General features: G+C 39.9%; 1 protein-coding gene across 1 annotated transcript in view; it reads right to left on the bottom strand.

Annotated features, from left to right (window-relative positions):
• LOC139221551 (voltage-dependent calcium channel subunit alpha-2/delta-1-like) overlaps positions 1-17633 on the bottom strand; it is an 85633-nt gene that overhangs the window by 19086 nt on the left and 48914 nt on the right. Inside the window, exons 8-24 of the mRNA XM_070853453.1 lie at positions 16752-16821; positions 15929-15979; positions 14121-14220; positions 10240-10398; positions 9652-9756; positions 9484-9562; positions 9174-9223; positions 8899-8988; positions 8102-8164; positions 7247-7330; positions 7071-7145; positions 6341-6412; positions 6136-6207; positions 5993-6054; positions 5303-5379; positions 851-911; positions 598-704 (exon numbers count right to left, since the gene is read on the bottom strand). Coding sequence (XP_070709554.1) covers positions 598-704; positions 851-911; positions 5303-5379; positions 5993-6054; positions 6136-6207; positions 6341-6412; positions 7071-7145; positions 7247-7330; positions 8102-8164; positions 8899-8988; positions 9174-9223; positions 9484-9562; positions 9652-9756; positions 10240-10398; positions 14121-14220; positions 15929-15979; positions 16752-16821 — 1377 coding nt within the window. The remainder of the gene's footprint in view (positions 1-597; positions 705-850; positions 912-5302; positions 5380-5992; positions 6055-6135; positions 6208-6340; positions 6413-7070; positions 7146-7246; positions 7331-8101; positions 8165-8898; positions 8989-9173; positions 9224-9483; positions 9563-9651; positions 9757-10239; positions 10399-14120; positions 14221-15928; positions 15980-16751; positions 16822-17633) is intronic.

Genomic DNA, 17633 nt, shown 5'->3' with positions numbered 1-17633 from the left:
CCTCTCGTGCTCCTGGCTTGACGTGTCCTGCTCTTTCTCACAAACACACAGTAATTGGATGAGGTCGAGCGGCTATAGGTGGGGTGTGGAAGGCATATTACTGGTGAATATTGTGCGTGTGCGAGCGCGTGTGTCACATCTAAGCCGACGCGCCTGACACATGTGCACTCAGGCGTGTGATGGTCAGACTTTTAGAGTTAGCATCAAATGGGTAACACGAACACAGGGGTTCCACATCACAAAGCTTTGCCTGGTCATGCACACCAAACCATCCAGCCAGACCTGTATTTCACTGGAAAGAGAGACCTCTGGGAATAGATCTTAGTTGGCGCTCTTCCATTAAATTTTCAATGCACACCTTAATGCCAAGCCAGATGGCTGAGATTCATTCACATATACATACTATAGCAAATACTGTAAAGCTTAGCAGCTCTTTGACATGTAAATAGGACCCCGTAGAGAGTGCGGGGTCTTGCAGTGTGTTGCAGAGTACAATATGATCCAGTAGGAAAGTTTTAATTCTCAAGAAAAATATCAGTGTTGATAGCACCAAGAGTATATAAGGTGGTGAGACATATTTATTTTTTTAATACTTACACATGGGGTTATTTGGAGTCTTTGTGTCAATGTAATTGTTGAACTCCATGAGGAACTCAGTGTTGTTTTTGTTCTTGTCAGGTGGCTTTAAGTCCTTACAGTACATCCTGTGGGAAACAAAAGTGCACTAATGAAAGCAGAAAAAAGTAAATCACAAGGTTGAAACTTGCCACTTTTTTGAACCACAATAGTCATGTTAGAAGTAAAAAATGGTTTGGAAAATGTAATCCAAATAAACCACATGTCATCTTACCTCGGTGCAATGAATGTATAGCCATATTCATCAAACTTGTCTGCCAGCAGGCTTTCAGAAACTGGTGAAAGGTATAACAGTATTATGAATTTTCCTCCAATGCAAGACAGGTTAAAATTAGACTGAAATAATCATTGTATGCAGATGAGATGGTGCTCCACTGGGCAGGATGTAACACCTGTTGAATATTTAACAGTGCACCAATAAGAAAGAACTCCTACAGGGACCAAAACCAGAAATGAGATTTCATCTCATGACTGAGCAGAAAAGAAAAATTGCCATAGCTCCACATTTTCTGTTCTGAAAAAAAAAAAACGTCACCCTAATGCTTAAAGGTTCTCTATATGCAATTTAGAACATTAATATGGAATCAAACCACTATATTCTATGCAAAGAAGTAGTGGAGTAATGGTGTCCTGAGCAGTCACACTCACTCTGAGTGTTGTAATCTGTCCTTTGTTTTGGTGTTCGGTGCAACTGCGTGTGCATGTTAGTGCATGTTGCACATACATGTGCAGTGCATTTAACCCCCGAGGTGTACGATAGGCAACCACACAGAGCTGCGACGTAGAGACAGACTCGGCCTTGTGAGTGAGTTAATTTAGCTTGTGTTTATATGACCTGTGGGCTTTTGGGGAGAAGACAGCAGCAGCTGGGCTGAACAGCTCAGCGGTGGGAGAGAGTTAGTAAACTGTATTTATATAGCAACACTTTCAAAACAGCGGTTGCAAAGTACTGAGAGAGGTCTGGGGACGGGAGACAGAGGAGCTGGGTGAGCTTGCTGTCTGCCCTGCCTGTCGGTGCAAAGCGTACCAGGTGATCTGCTCGGACCTGGGGCTCCAGGGGAGATACCCAGCAATTTACATGATGGGAAATTTTAATAGAATTGTTCATTTATCAGACCGAGTGGTTGTACAGAACATACCCCTTGATTTGGTCTAAGATGCTGGCGTGTGCAACATATATCGTATAGAGAACCTTTAAAGTCTTAAGTTTTAGATATTTAGTCAAATTGCAAGGTAGCTGTGTAAAGTGAGGGGCTGGTGCTCACAAAGAGAAAACAGGGAAAAGAAGGCTACTTATATCACATAGAAGTCTAACTCTGCACCGGCATGTAACACTGTAAAGAATATAGAAAGAGGAAGGACCAGAACAGACTTGGCCAGACATGCTGGGCAAAGGACCGACAAGGCTCAAGAACAGGAGGGGAGAGATGAAAGTAAAAGAAAAAATACTTGCCATTTTCCCCTGGAGTGGAAAAAAATCCCAGCAGAGAGAAATTGAGCGAACGAGAGAATCATCCCCCGGGGAGGAAAAGACGAGAGGGGAAAGAAAGGGAAAAAAGGACAGGGTAAAACCACAGGGGTCAAAGGTGACACAATATTTTATTCACAGATCGAGTCCTGAATAGAAATATTGCATTCAAAACAAAAGGTTTTAGGCCTTTGAATGTAAATGGAGACAGTGCTGATGGAGTTCACAAAGAGAGGCTTAAAATGTGGTCAGAAGTATTTCAAGTTGTGAATTAGATGTGTTTTTAGCATTACTATTAGCATTCTTTTGGTGATTCACTGAATCTGTGGAGTTACTTCACTTCAATGATGTATTTGCATTACAATACTATACAGAGGAATGAACTGAGGAATATTAACCACAACTCATGTCCTTAATGTTCCTTTGACATACTCCAAAGCATATTGAGTCGACAGTTGATTATACTGTACAGCAAAATTTCTCATGACGACATGGGCTACTCCTTGTCCTCTTTGGTGGTCATGATTGGGAAATAATTACACCCATGTGCTTGTTCTTTGATATTCGGTCACCACTTACTAATCCAACAACGTATCTAATAATGATGGATAGCAGGGAGATCTGGGGAGTGACGACTGCTTATATTTTCTGCACTCTCGCACGCCTTCTCACACTGATGATGACATTCCTGCCACTTATGTGAATATTTTAATTACCGAATCAGTACAATATCTAAGGCATGTAGCTACGACCCTTCCAAAATGTGAATGGACTTCAGCATGAATTAAGTCTCACACATAGAAACATGCAAGATAAGAATCCATGTTGACTTAACAAATGCATGACAAATAGATGTGGGAATTGGGACATGATATGTGTTCAAGTTCACTTGGGTTTCTAAACTGACATTCATTTCACCCTCCGAAAAACACATTTTCAGTTAAACCACAAAATGTTCTGTGGAGATGTTTGATTCAATGAGCACAAGCAAGACAAAACAGATGACAAAGCGTACAGAAGGACAAGCTTAGTGTGTTAATGGGGATCGTGTCTTTCATTAGGAGTCATTCAACAAGGTTGTAAAAGTCAAAAAAGAGAAAACTAAAAAAAAAAGTTCAGAAAAAAAAAAGTTTTGGGCGCCCACTCACAGCTTTCTCCTTTATGGCCTCACCTTTAAACAATACAAACATCCTATCCTTCATGCTACAATGGGTTAGTGCCAAAACCACATCTGAGGGCCATTGGAACAGGTGGGGGTTAAATACATACATGCACACACACACGCACCATCTGCGACACACTGTGTGGGCGCGCATTGCATGCGAAGTGCTGCTTCTGAGAGCAGACGGCAGCTTGATTCATTGCAACAGAATTGTCATTAGTAATCAGAGGCTACAAAATGAAGAAAAAAAAAAAAAAGGTAATGAAAACAAAATGCTTCTGTGTTTGTGAGTCTGCAACAACACTTATGAGGACATGAGGAGAGAAAAGAGTTAATTTCAAAAGGGAGAAGTAATGGAAAAGTGTCAACAGGTTACACAATATTTTATTCAAATACACACTGAATAAGAATATTGTGTACAGAGTGTACAAAACACTTTGCATTTAAGTAGATTACCGTTGCTACCGCTTTGTCTCAGGTAAGAGATACGTGTGTGTGTGTGTGTGTGGTTATGTGCATTAATGTATGTAATGTGGACAAAATTCTGTTCATGCAGTCAAATTAGTGCGACTTCCCTTCTATGTGAGGATGAAAACTTACTATATAGTTACTATATAACTCATTGAATTTTAGGGTTAAGACTTGGTTTTGGGTTAAAGTTACAGTCAAAGTTAAGTTTTGCTTTAAGGGTGGGGTTTGTCACTGCACTTAATGGTTATGGCTACAGTGAAGGTAAGCCTCCAGGGGTTGAATGCATGTCAAAGCAATGTCCTCTGAAATGACAAAAACAAATGTGTGTGGGAGTGAGGGCTCAGTTTCCATCACACTGACACATGAATATGAGCAGGGCAGTGCGTATATGCCTGTGTGACCAACAACAATATTCCTATTATCATTTTTTAAAAAAGATAACATGTTTGCACCCTCTTTGTCGTCTCATCTAATCTTTCCACATATTAACTGATGCACTCTCCTCCCAGTCCAGCACTTACATCTCAGGCAGTGGAATAGCCTTAAATGCACCACCAAGGAGAGCTTTGGGAGAGATTTAAAAAACAGTAATGTTCACTGCAATGGTTCAAGTCTCTGCCAGTTGATTTTCACAGCTTTCTGTAATAAAGAGCAATCAATTGCTGACTAAATTAGCCTTAAAACATATAATGTGCTTTGGAAAATGGCTGGTAAAGTATATTAAGTTTTTTTTTTAAAGCACACTGAACCATAAGTATGGTTCGCTGAGTTGTGCTGGTTCACTACACATCACCAGTGACCAACATTCTTTAAAGCCCACATTTGGCTACTGAGTGCAGCCAGACAGAGCAGCAAACATATAGACACAGGGACAGGCTCTAATCAGGGACGGCTCCATCTAAACTGCAGTGAACACACACATATACCCACACACACACACACACACACACACACACGCTATAAAACTGTCCTTTGAGTAACACTATGAGTCAATGACATCTTTTACTAGTGGGAACAGACACGGCTCAAAAGAGACATGAGACGACAACACCACACATGTGGATCCTTTGATCCAATGTATCCAATGTATAGTATCCAATAGGCTTGAGGATGAACACACACATGCACATTCGGCCACATGCAGACACACACACCCATACTCACACATAGTGAGGTACTTAGCTGTAAATGAATTGATGAGTACTATATGTGTGAAAGGGAACACTGGAGCCACTCGTCCCGCTGTCTGGCAACAAAAACTTTGAAGGGCACCACAACTGAGGGTGCGTGTTGCCATAGTGACACATGAGGCAAGGACATGCGGGGGTGGTGTAGATGTATATGGGTGTGTATGTATATGAGCATGAGGCACTATAAGTGATGGATAAGAACCATAAGCTGAGTGTTTCTCAGCCTTGCATGGGCAGCATGTCGCTAGAGAACATTAGCGGTCATTTTCCAACCAGCAACATTTGTCTGCTGTCTGTTTAAATGGAAGGAAAATGTTACTGAGTGGAAAAATTAAGAACGGCACGAGAGATTAAACTGATTTAGATGGCACTTACACTTTGCCTGGGTGATTGTGTCTTCGATTTTGGTCCGGATGTAATGCATACTGTAATCAGGGAGGACCAGGGCCAGGCTGAGAAAAGACACACACAGAAATTATACCACATAAACAGTATGTATTTTTGATGATACTTTTTTGCCTGGTGCTTTATCACTTTAAGCCTCTGTTCTGCAATTACTTTGTGATTTTAGACTTTTTGGAAAGCTATATTTTTCAGCATTTCCATTTAATTGTCCGAGACATTAAAGACATGCACATATTCCTGCTCAACCAACCAATTCACATGCATATACACACAATGTAAACATTGCTCTTTCCCCTCTTTGTTTTAAGACAAAAAAATCATTCGAGCATCACAGCACCCTGGCAAATCCTTCAGCAAGTCCTGCTAAGCGTTTTTTAGCAGGAGGTTGAATTTCCCAATTAGCACACATACGCCCCTCGTGGCTTCATCTAGATCACTCTAAATTGTGCCTGGACTTTGTCCTGAACTTAAGACAACCATCCAGCTCCAGGCTCAATGGCAACAAAATGTTTTAATGCAGTTCTAAGTTAACATTTTGCAAACTGTGTCAGTGCAAAGCATCTGGAGTTCATCTTTCTCTTGACAGAGGCTTTGCAAAACAACTTTACACATGAGATGGATTTATTACTTCATGAGATGTACTTAACATATGATATTTACCTGTAATCTGTCCCCTTCACCGGTGCAAAGGTGTACGTCCTCTGACCTAAGTCAATGTAGCGCTTTGAGGGCAAGAGTTTGGTCAGTACACGTTGCATTTTCTAAACACATGTGTTTATAACATCCTTTCAATATAAAATTACCTCATCTTGGGATTTCACCAGTGTAGATATTGTGTAATTTCCTGTTAGACCATCAATCATTCTTTTCCTTATCTGTGGACCAAATGATTGAAAATGAACAAATTAATTAATTCAAAAAGGAATACTATTTTCAGAAATCATAATTTGATGGGCTTTGATATGAGCTCATGGAATCGGAGGAGTTGGAGTGATCTGTTTTCCAAACCTCCACTTTGATCTCATTCTCCAGCTCTGCATCCAGGAAGTCCAGTGTTACAGGTTCATGAAACTTGGCAGTCTACACAGAAATGCAAACAATTAGTCATAATACATACTCTAATTCACAGTTTCTGGGCTTTGAGAACAAAGAAAAAAAGAGGAGTAAACATGAGTTAATGATCTTCCGTTTCCAAAACATATTCTGATACTTACTTTTTCGTAGCCTTGAACAAGGAACTAATTATGAACTAATTTGTTTGTCAGTATCGACCTTTGAATGTTGTAGTCATCTGTGACCAATATGTGCCTGCATAATTTAAGAGTACACTTCCCAAAGGTCAATGAGAAACATCTTGCAATGTTTCAGCAAATCGTTCTGGACCCATGTCCCCATGGGGACATTTAAAAAAAAAAAAAAACAGAACTGAAAAGTCAACGAACTAATACAATCAAAGTCAGTGAAGTAATTCAGGCTAACATTTTATCTGCAACAATGATGCTGCACCATGTCAGTTTAATGCTAAAATGTTCTCAGTCTCAAAAGCTTGTTGGCAATGAGAAAAGTTGTGTTTCTCTTGCCAATTTGATGAATACTAATGAGCAACTAGTGAGTTTTTCGCAAAGTGACCAGATACTTGGAGCGACATCAAATGTGTAAACAAGATTACTAAAAAATTATCAAACGACAGGACAAATTATGTGGTTGCTCTGAATTATAGTCCAGTGATTCGGCCTACCAGCGGCTGGAGATTAGGATGGAGCAGCACATATCCATTGGGGTCAATGGCAAAGTAGTAGCCATTTGGTCCAAACTACAGGAAAAAGGAAAAAGAGAGGAAGATATCTGTGAAAGGAAGGACGGAGTGTTATTTCTGTTTCTGTATGTGTTTATTCATGTAGTGTGTGCTCTTACAGTAAACCGAGGCGTCAGTCTCTTGATATCTTCCAGGGACACGTCAATAGCCATAACCCCCAAGATGAGCTGGTTTTGAGATTTCTGAGAGAAAAGCACAGGGAAGGAAAAAACGAGTAGGAGTTTGGGGGTTGAAAGAGTCACTGTAAGACCCACTTATGAGTCCTGTTGTTCTTTCTCGATGAGTCAAGTCCCTTTGCGCTTTCTGAATGATTTCAAGGAAATGGGGTGCAATAGAAATTTGGACAGTCTCATTCCCAAATGCTTTGCATGCCGCCATGAGTCACTGACAAGGCATTTCCAGGCTTCGTTTTCAGCCACAGTGGAGGTAACCCTGAGTTCTTCGAGGTAGACATGTAAACTCATCTTGAAGCACTTAGCTACCGGATCATTTGTCTCTGTGATCTGCAGGGTTGATCTCTTTTTGATATTTGCTTCATGACATCCTAGATTCTCTTCCTGTGGAGGCACGTGGGAGAGCTTTGAGGGACCTCAGCGTCAACAAAGGATATAAGGAAGAGCCACATGAAAGAGGAGGATAAAAGTAAAGGATGAGATGATAATTGGTGTGTTCATGCTGCATGTTTATTTTTTTAGTCTGGCAAACATTATGGGGTGTCAGGAAACCGCAGACTTCAGTTCTCGCATGGGGTCAAAGTGTCAGACATACAGTAAATATTAATCAGTAAGTCAATTGTTACCAAGATGGATGCTAGAGAAGAAAGAATGAGTACGCAAAGCAAGAAAGATAAAAATGTAGGGCTTGCAATAACTGGGGAAATTGAATAAATTAGTGAATTAGGTTATGTACATGAAACGAGTGACATGAGACTCCAACTGTAATCTTTTTCCTACCTTTGAGCCTGTGTTGGTCTTGTTGAAGACAGGAAGCGTTCCAGTGATCACCAGGCCGAGCTCCTGAAAGATGAAACACACTACATATTGATAACCAGTATGCATGTGGGCAAAACAATTGTTCATGGAATAGATTCGCAGAATACTTCACGGTGTGTTATCTACTTTGCATGATTTCTCCGATCTATAAATAAAATGAATAAAACATCACTAAACAGCTGTCCAACACCGACGCCACACATGTTCCACCCATCTATGGGTGTCACTGGGTCATTGGTCAAAAACAGCAGCTACAGCTTAAAAATAACATGTTTCCTGTAACAAAAGGCAGACACATTTCTGGTGGCGACAAGGTCAATACAGTCACAAATGTTGACAGCGTCTTATCAGTAAACGGCTGACAATATCCAAACCATTTGGCTCAGTTTATCAGACTGGCTTCTTATCTACTCTGCCGCCTAACAGTTTGTCTTCACAGAAACTTAAGCACTGCAAAAAATGACTGAAACAGAAATTGAGTTATTCTGTCCTGTCAGAAATGCAACTGGAGGAGAGTTGAAGTTGAGTTTACCAGGATGACAAACAGCAAATGTTTAGCATAACTAAACAAGACTTATCTAATATACGTCCTCTGACAGAAAACAGATTTCTTCTCGTTCTTGCGCAGCTCCACGTTCGACTACAAATGCCACTGTCGTCACTTTCTTTTCCCACACTTCTCATCTCAAAGACGGTGTCCTGTCTCTACATGAACTTGTACGCAATCATGTAATCTGTGTCTGTAACATACAACATACCAGTGCATCCAAGTAGACGTTGGTCCACTGAACCTGCTTGGCCTTATTGTCAGCCTTAACCATAGGCCTTCCCAAAACATCCAGGTACTCCTGCAAAAAAAAAAAAAAAACAGTAGAGGGAAGTCTTTATTTGTTAAATGCATCTGTCATTTCACCACAAGAGGGCACAATACACACAAAAATAACTAGATGTAGTGATGTGATGTGTGATGAAGCAACCGTTCATGAATAAACAGTTATCTATGCTAGTGTTGTGTGAGTGACTTTAACTTTACCTGAGTGTTGATCCTGATGGCACCTATAGATGGGATCTCATAGTAGTAGCCTGAGACAGAGATATAAGTTTAATACGATGACTACACCGGGAAAACAAACTTTGAGATGAAGTTAAAGGGCCGTTCTGTAGTCTTTTGGATCATATAAAATACAGGAGTGCATGTTGTTTACATGTGGATCACAGTTGGGCCTTTTAAAGTGTTTTTCAAATTATGTTTTCATCCTTCAAAATAATGCATAATGCATCAGAAATGTGATGATTGCATGGCACTGACACATGAACACAAAAGCTTGAACGCAGCCTTGTACCTTTATTAGTGCAGGCCATCCACTGTATTGGTCCTTTGTCGTAGTTGTGTTGACCTACTGAGAATGTGAAGATGCGCACCTGTGAGGAGAAAGTCAGTATAAAAATGAACATGGTGAAAAGCATGACTGCTGTGCTCTTCTCTGTGATCATTGTGTTCACAGTCCTACCGCTTGCCTAGGGTTGTATTTTTCAAAGATCTCCTGTGCCCTCTCCTCTCCTCCATCAGTGAAGAGCATGATAATCTTGTTACAGTTGGCCCTTGACACATTCATCTAGGGGATACAAAGGCAAAATGATAAGTTAAACACTATTCAACCAAGGAAATGAATGATAGCACATTATTACTGTTACAGGAGCAGGTCAAAAAAGTGATTGCAAAACGAAACTCCAGGTTAATGCCTCTTTATACATGTGCAGTTAGAGAAGATAACAAAAGAAACATGAGCTCTTGGATGGACATAAAAATCTGCAATATCCGAAACAACCAGAAGAGGTCGACATTTACTCACTCTTCATTGGAAAACCACTGGGATTGAGTTGCCAGTGTGTCCTATGTTCCATCATAACTTCTATACATCAATGTAAATGATAAATTAAATGAAAATAAATTATATCAGATGGCAGTTTGTAGATTTCAAAGGGTTTCGTCAAGCCTCTCAGATGGTCTGCATATTTCACACACACACACACGCCCACGTCTTTGTGTTAGCCAAACACAGGTAATGCACAGAGGCATGCCCACACTGACACTTTACCTGTGCGAGCTGCTCAAAGGCCAGCTCGAAGCCGCCTCTGTAGTTGGTGATGCCCTTGGCAGTGATGGTCTGCACAGCGTCTTTCAGCATCCTCTTGTTGCGGACGTTGGCCTGCACCAGGTTCTCGAAGCACGCTGCGTATGAGGCCTTTTCATTGAACTGGAGGGAAGAGGGAAGGAGGGATAATGGGAAGTAGAGGGAAGGCACTTGCACATATTTTCTGTTAAATATGTGGCTTGTTTCCCCTTCGTCAAGAAGTCATGCAGTGTCCCTCAAATATATAAAATGGACTTAAAACAAGGTATTTCACAAGGAGATTCAATTGATTCCATTTTAGATTAAATGAAATAAAATCATTATTGACGAATGTTATAAAGTTAAGAGATCAACTTCGATAACTTTGTCAAAAAATTGTCATGTGTGAAATGAAATCAGTTTTAATCAAATCTGCACAGACCGAAGGGAGCTATGGGAGCAGAAGGAGGGATTGGCAGGAGAGCAGGTAGGGATGTGAAAATGTGGCATAAGGAGGTAAAAAAAAAAAAGAGCTTCATTATGGAGGTATTGTGCAGTAGAGACAGATACTATAACTATAACTGGTTATATTACACTTACACAACTCTATATGTAAAGTGTCTTTGGATTAATATCGGTGAATAGTTAATGTGGAGGAACAGATGGAACCCTATCAATTCATGCTCACACACACACACAAATATAACCCCCCCCCCCCCCCCCACACACACACACACACACATAGCATCTATGGAGGACTGGGATATGGCTCATTAATACCCAACATCTGTTTTGGCCTTGAATGCAATCTTCAACATGTTCAACACACACACACACACACACACACACACACACACACACACACACACACACACACACACACACACACACACACACACACACACACACACACACACACACACACACACACACACACACACACACACACACACACACACACACACACACACACCTTTTATCATTTCTTGCAAAACAAATTTGAATTTTGCAGACACTCACCACTAATCTAATGCACTGTTTTTTTTCTTTATTAACATTCGTTTGGATCTGCACAGCTGAATACATGAATGAACTCTTGGTTGAATTCTTGACTTGAAATCTGTTGTCTCTGAGTACAGTAACAAGAGCAGCTACAAAGACAAGTTATTTTGAGATGACTGTCAATATTTTCAGCTTGTAAGCAATTATTTAAAGCAACAGTTAGGGGAACAGGCAAAGTATTCCAAATATTCCAGGCGCAGTGCGCACAAAATGACAGCAGAATTATTCACAGAGACGAAATGTTTCAGAGATTATTGCAACATATGCAAACATATGGGTGGTTAATAGTGACTGCAAAATTATACAAGATAATAAGGAGCACAAACTGCCAGGATCCACAATCAAAGCACAAAATGTAACACAATTTATGTGTCACCTCTTTTTTTCTCTATTTTTCTTTATTCACATGGGTTTATGTTTTTAGAACGTCAGAGGATGCTGCAGCTCACAATGACTGTTTCCAACTATTCAACATGTTGGCGGACGTTTCAGGGCAAATACTGCCAAGACATTCGTCCTCTAAACAGATGCACGCCTACACACACACTAATATAAACCATGGTGAGTTAGAACTTCATCTAACTTATGAAACACATCTTTAAATATCTCAGACACAGTAATAAAAGCTCAGCAGAACAGCATACTGTATATGGACATGTGCTATACATCAAATTGTTCAGTCACCACTTTGATTCTATTCTTTAACAGTGAAGCTTTTTAGTGCATACATATATTCAGACTTAATATTTGCCTATATATAATGTGGGCTGCACACTTCCAAAAAGAAGCTTATATTCAATATCAATGATTTCTTTATGATTCCTGGAAAGGGCTGCATAAACTGGAACAACAGAACAGAAAATGTTCAGTTGGTCCACTTTCAGTTGATTCATTTCAACTAATCACATAATTTTGAGTCTGCACAACTGAAGACACAAAAATGTGCAAAAAGCAAACCAGCTACACACACACACACACACACACACACACACACACACACACACACAGGGCTCAGAGCAGACCCAGTTGCTTTAATTACACAGTTTTATTATGAAAGATTGTAACAGATTGTACCTTCAAAACACTTCAAATAGTCCTGCAAGTTCTGAAGAGTGAGCTTGATGCCATCAATATACTTAATGCACCAATGCCTGATTTCATTGAGTTCAAACGCCCTTTTACTTAGCTGATTTGAAAGCTCCAAAGAAAAACAAATAATGCTGCTTTATTAAGGGAAGTGAAAGAAAATGTAATTAATGGTTCATTTGGAAAGCACAAAGAAAGCACGAGAAAGTCACAAAGTAATTTATGTTCCCTCCCATTAGGATGAAGGACAAAGAGAAGGCGATAAAGTGGAGGCACATCCAAATACATGATGTAACCTGATGCACCAAAGATGCAGGTAACTAGAGTGAGACATTTTAGAAATGTGCATCTTAGGAGTTTGTAGCTCGAAAGACCATCTGTATGGTGAAAGTATGCAAATGCTTTTAAATAAGAGAGAAGAAAAGTGATTCATGCCCACTTTAAAAACATAAAAAAACATGTTTGCAATTTGTGTTACACTTAATTATTTGCCATCGGATAAGAAAGGCTGCTTTTATGTGTGGGATCCATTATACAATTCATCATTTTGCTCTTATGTTAACTCATGTGACTGACTCAGAGGTTGAAACAATGATGTTTTGGCACCTCTTTCTCATTACTGGCACTGTGTTTGAAATGTTTCCTCCTTTGTCCAATCAGATTAAAACAGTAGAGGACCTCATTGTGTTAACATTCAAGGTAAACACAGAGAACAAAAGGACAGTTTGTTAGTGGTTAATTCTACTCACTTTGCTTCACAGGATAATATGCATTAAAGTGTTGTGTGTGTTCTTTTGATAGCGAACAACATCAGCTAGCTTGAACAAGCCACGTTCACTAAGTGACAGACAGCAGCAGTTTGAAAAGTACAGTGCCACTGAAGGATAAAAATCACGTTTGAGTGGTGCTCTCATCATTTGCAAATCATGTCCTCCAATATGTCTTCGTGACTACTCGCAAACTCCTCCAATAGAGGTAGAAAACTACTGTGACCACTTAAAATTCTGTTGCTTTTCGTACCGCAACTAATGTCCCTTGAAAGAAAAAACCCAGCCTGCTATGGAGCTTTAAATGATGATGGATGAATATTTCCTCGATTCTCATGTCAGTAAATCCTTTGATGCCTGAGATTCCTAAAGAATTTCAATGGACTTTTTACATTACATGCCACTGATTCAAAGCGTGGGTCATAAATATGGCACGCATTCATTTGTCAAACTTATCTTGTGGCATTTCAGGGTTTGCTCAAGCTGTGTCTTGTCTTCGCTCTGTTAGGCAACGTATTTGGATTCAGCGCTGATGCTCTTGAGACATGGCTCTCATTTACATCCGTACATAAACACACAGCCACATTCACACATATATACTGTATACACACACACATACACACACAGACAGATGAGCATACAAGCATGCATGCATCCATGCACATACGCAGCCACAATAGCGAGTCATTCATGTGCGATACATAAGTCACTTCAAAGGTCACTGCCATGTTTAAACCTATGACTCAAACAGCCAGGCAGCAAACATGTCCACATTAACATTCAGCAATGTGTTCACCATAAAATTCAATGCATACATATCTGGAGAATTTCCTAAAGAAAAATACATAAGTAATTTGAAGTGGTAGGAGTATTTCTAAAATAAATATTAGAAAGAGCCACGTGTATTTCTACTGGCGATGACATTGAAGGATTAGCTGTGTGAATACTCACGTAGACCACATTCACGTAGTCATCGTCAGAGAGGGTCTCCAGCATCTTGCTGACAGACGTCCGGATGAGTTTCAGGGTGAGACCTGAAACGCTGCCACTCCTGCGGTTTGGAACAACGGTGGGTCTTTTTTAACACATAAATTAGAATTATAGAAAAGAACACACTGAAAAAGCTGACCCTCTGGTTTAAATGGGCATTAACACGCAGGGGTGTGTGTTATTGAAATTGATCCTCAGGCAACAATGGCACAAAGCTCTTTAGCTGCACCTCTGCCTGTTTGCTCCACTTGTGGTCTCTTTTCTACTGTGAAATATTCTGGATTTTCTGAGAATTCATGCCTGTGTTCCTCTGCTTTCCTATTGCCACAGCAGCCAAATAGGAAAATGGATAGATGTATAAATAAACCTTAAAAATGACCTTGGCTGTTTGACCTTTGATATTTTGTGTGCAAGACAACAAGACTTTTTGCTTCATCGAGCTGCTGAAGACAGGGTCAGTGGCAGCTGACATCTGCCATCTTTAAAGCCCTCTGCCTGCAGGGCAAAAAACTATTCATGAGCGATAAGCAGATATATCAGATCTCGTGACTACTAAGTTTCTTCCATTAAAGCAGGCTACATTTAGTATTATCCATCACATTAACAAATATGCTATCATGAGTAATCTTCATTAATGAATTGAATGCCATCACCATGTCTCAGCTAATGACTTCCACATACACTGTGAATGTTGGCACTAAATGAATGATAAAATCTCAGCATTCAGCTCCGTGTGCTTTGATGATTTTCTATACTTTACTGCTCTTGCTAAAACAAGAAGATAGATGGATCTATAAATATACCACTTAGGTGGTTCCTGCAGGTAAGAGAATAAAAAAGGACAGACCCTGGAAAAAATGAGGAGTGGAGTTCCTTTAATGTTCTCTTCACCGAAGCATAATGGCAGCAGCTTTTAATGGCCAATATTCCTCATCAATACTCTGCGTGCCAATTACCAGAACTGTGTTAAGAGCTGCAACTGGACAAATATAGTTTTTCATTCATCATATTGCGTTGTCATTTTGCCCCAGTGAAGGAAGATGTTTCCCAGTGAAACAGACAAAAATGGAAGTCAAAGGGACAGAAGAATAAATGACATCCAGTTTTGGATACGGAGGCAACACTTGTTAATAAAATCAATTAATTAGTTGGTTTTGATCCTACCAGAGGATTTCATTGACAATAATAGACATATTGAATATTGCCAGCCTTGCCCTTTAAGTTTGTTTCCCATAATTATGCTCTTTCTACACATAAAAGCAATTTAATGCTACTTATTAAGATGTAAACTATGAACTTGTGGATATATTAATTGATTTGCAGTTCTATATATCCTAAATTGGAAAGGAGCTTGGCCTTGGTAAATACAGAGATTAAACCCATTTCCTCTGGTTGGAAATGATATTGAAATCAGAAAATTTCAAAAAATTGTATTTCTCAAAATGATACGTGGTTTTATAATCTGAGTGAACTGCTGCTGTGACTGATATTGCTCCATAATCTTACAAGATTCTTACAATATTGGCTCTTCTAAACCCAAACTTAAGGCGTAAATCAAATGGAGACACAACTAGACTGTAAATGGTGAAGTTTTCCAATACACTGATGGCTGTTTGTCAGTGTCACACGAGCGCCGAGGCAGCCGTGAACATTGCGCAGCATCACCCAGTGGTGTTTAGGCCAGTCAGAGAGTTAGCATCGGGGAATTGTGCCGCACAAAAGAAAAGAAAATCTGACTGTAATACATGAATCATTAAGCCGTCACTCACGCATCCACCAGGATCAGCATGTCCTTCGGTGATGCCGCTCCCTGAATGTACCTAGTGAGTAATAACAGACACACACACACAAAGTCGTGGATATTGAGCACATAAAGATATGTGCATGTGCACAGAAATAGAAAACACACACACACAGGCAATTATTGCTTTTATATACGTTTAAAAAACATATTTCTAAGTAATTAACACGACATAAAGACTTCAAGACACATGATAGTTTAGAAATTGTACAGTCTCAGCACTCGTATCTCTCTTTGAGCGAGTACAAATATAATTTTCCATCATTTGCATCTAAAATCAATCAGAACTTTGTTTTCTTTAATCAGCTCTCTTCTCCCATTTCTTTAATAAACCAACAGATGTGTGTCTTTCTTTATATTTTGAACACTCAGTAGCCGATGGGGCTTTTGAGTCTAATCAAATTTATTAAAATGGTTAGAAGAGTATTGGTGGCTTCCAGCCAGATTTTAATCATTTTTAGGAGACTAATGAAGCTTCTATATTGGAGCCTTTTGATCTGCAGTGGCTTAGTCATCATAGTGCTCTAGTGTGTTTGTTTAAGTGGCTTTAGCTTTGGTCAGAGACCTGGGTTTGATTATTTTAAACTGCGTGTGTGTGTGTGTACGGGTGCTCTTGTGTGTAATCAGTTTATGCAACATGCAAATATAGTTGAATGTTTAATATCACAATCACACAGGGGTATTGAATGAGCCATGTGTCTGTCCTTGACAAAACAAGAGAAATTATGGTAAATGAGATGATTAGAGACACAGAAACCAAACTGCACGTCATAACGAGTGTCTACACTCACCACGGTCGCCTGCGCACATCATAGAGGTCGATCTTATTGGCTGAATTGCTTGTGTTCATCCAAGGGGATGCTGGAATAGAGCAGAAGCATAAAAGTTGGGAGAGGACACTATGATTACTTCACATTAAGTTTGGATTTAAGATACTTGAAAATGTGTGTCAGTGATCAGATTCTCTTCTGTCTTATATTCTTATATCTTAATATAGCTTATATCTTAGTTGGACTATTTATATTTATCCTTATTCACTTTCTTGCCGAGTTAGATGAGAAGATAGATACCACTCTGATTTCTGCAACTCAACTCAACACAACTCAAACCAGGAGGTGATCTAAGCTAAGCTTAGTTTATCTTAAAGAGTGGAAGCACGGGGAAACAGCAAAGCTCGCTCCAATGCCAGGACCTTTTTTGTTGAAGATTCTGAGCTTTGGACAGAGTTGGGCTGAGCAATTCCCCCTGCATTCAGGGCTAACCTCATCACATCACCTCCTGGTGTTAGCTCAACACTTGGTGCACAGCCATGAGAGTTGGCATGAATCTTCATGAACACAAAAGCTAGAAAGAGTATGGTGTTTCCCAAAATGTTGAACTATTCCTTTAATGCAATCTCTGCGATGTGGAGGACAATTCAAAAGTAAATTCTCATGACTTGTGACTTTTGTGGTGATACAAGATACTGACACAGAAAATAACGAGGGTTACGATGGTCATGGTCAGTATGTTCCAGTTATTGAGCCCACAGTCACAAGAAAGAGTTATGACAAAGTCTGACTGACAGCAACATAGACTGCTTGTGTGTGCATGTATCTGCCTACAACAGGATGAAATAGCCCTGTGGTGGCAACTGTCCCCATCACTGTCCCCATCACTGACCACAGAGAGGT

This window comes from Pempheris klunzingeri, chromosome 22 (genome assembly GCF_042242105.1).
Source record: "Pempheris klunzingeri isolate RE-2024b chromosome 22, fPemKlu1.hap1, whole genome shotgun sequence".
Classification (NCBI taxonomy): domain Eukaryota; kingdom Metazoa; phylum Chordata; class Actinopteri; order Acropomatiformes; family Pempheridae; genus Pempheris; species Pempheris klunzingeri.
The sequence above is the reverse complement of the archived record's forward strand: the minus strand, read 5'-3'. Positions and strand labels throughout refer to the sequence as shown.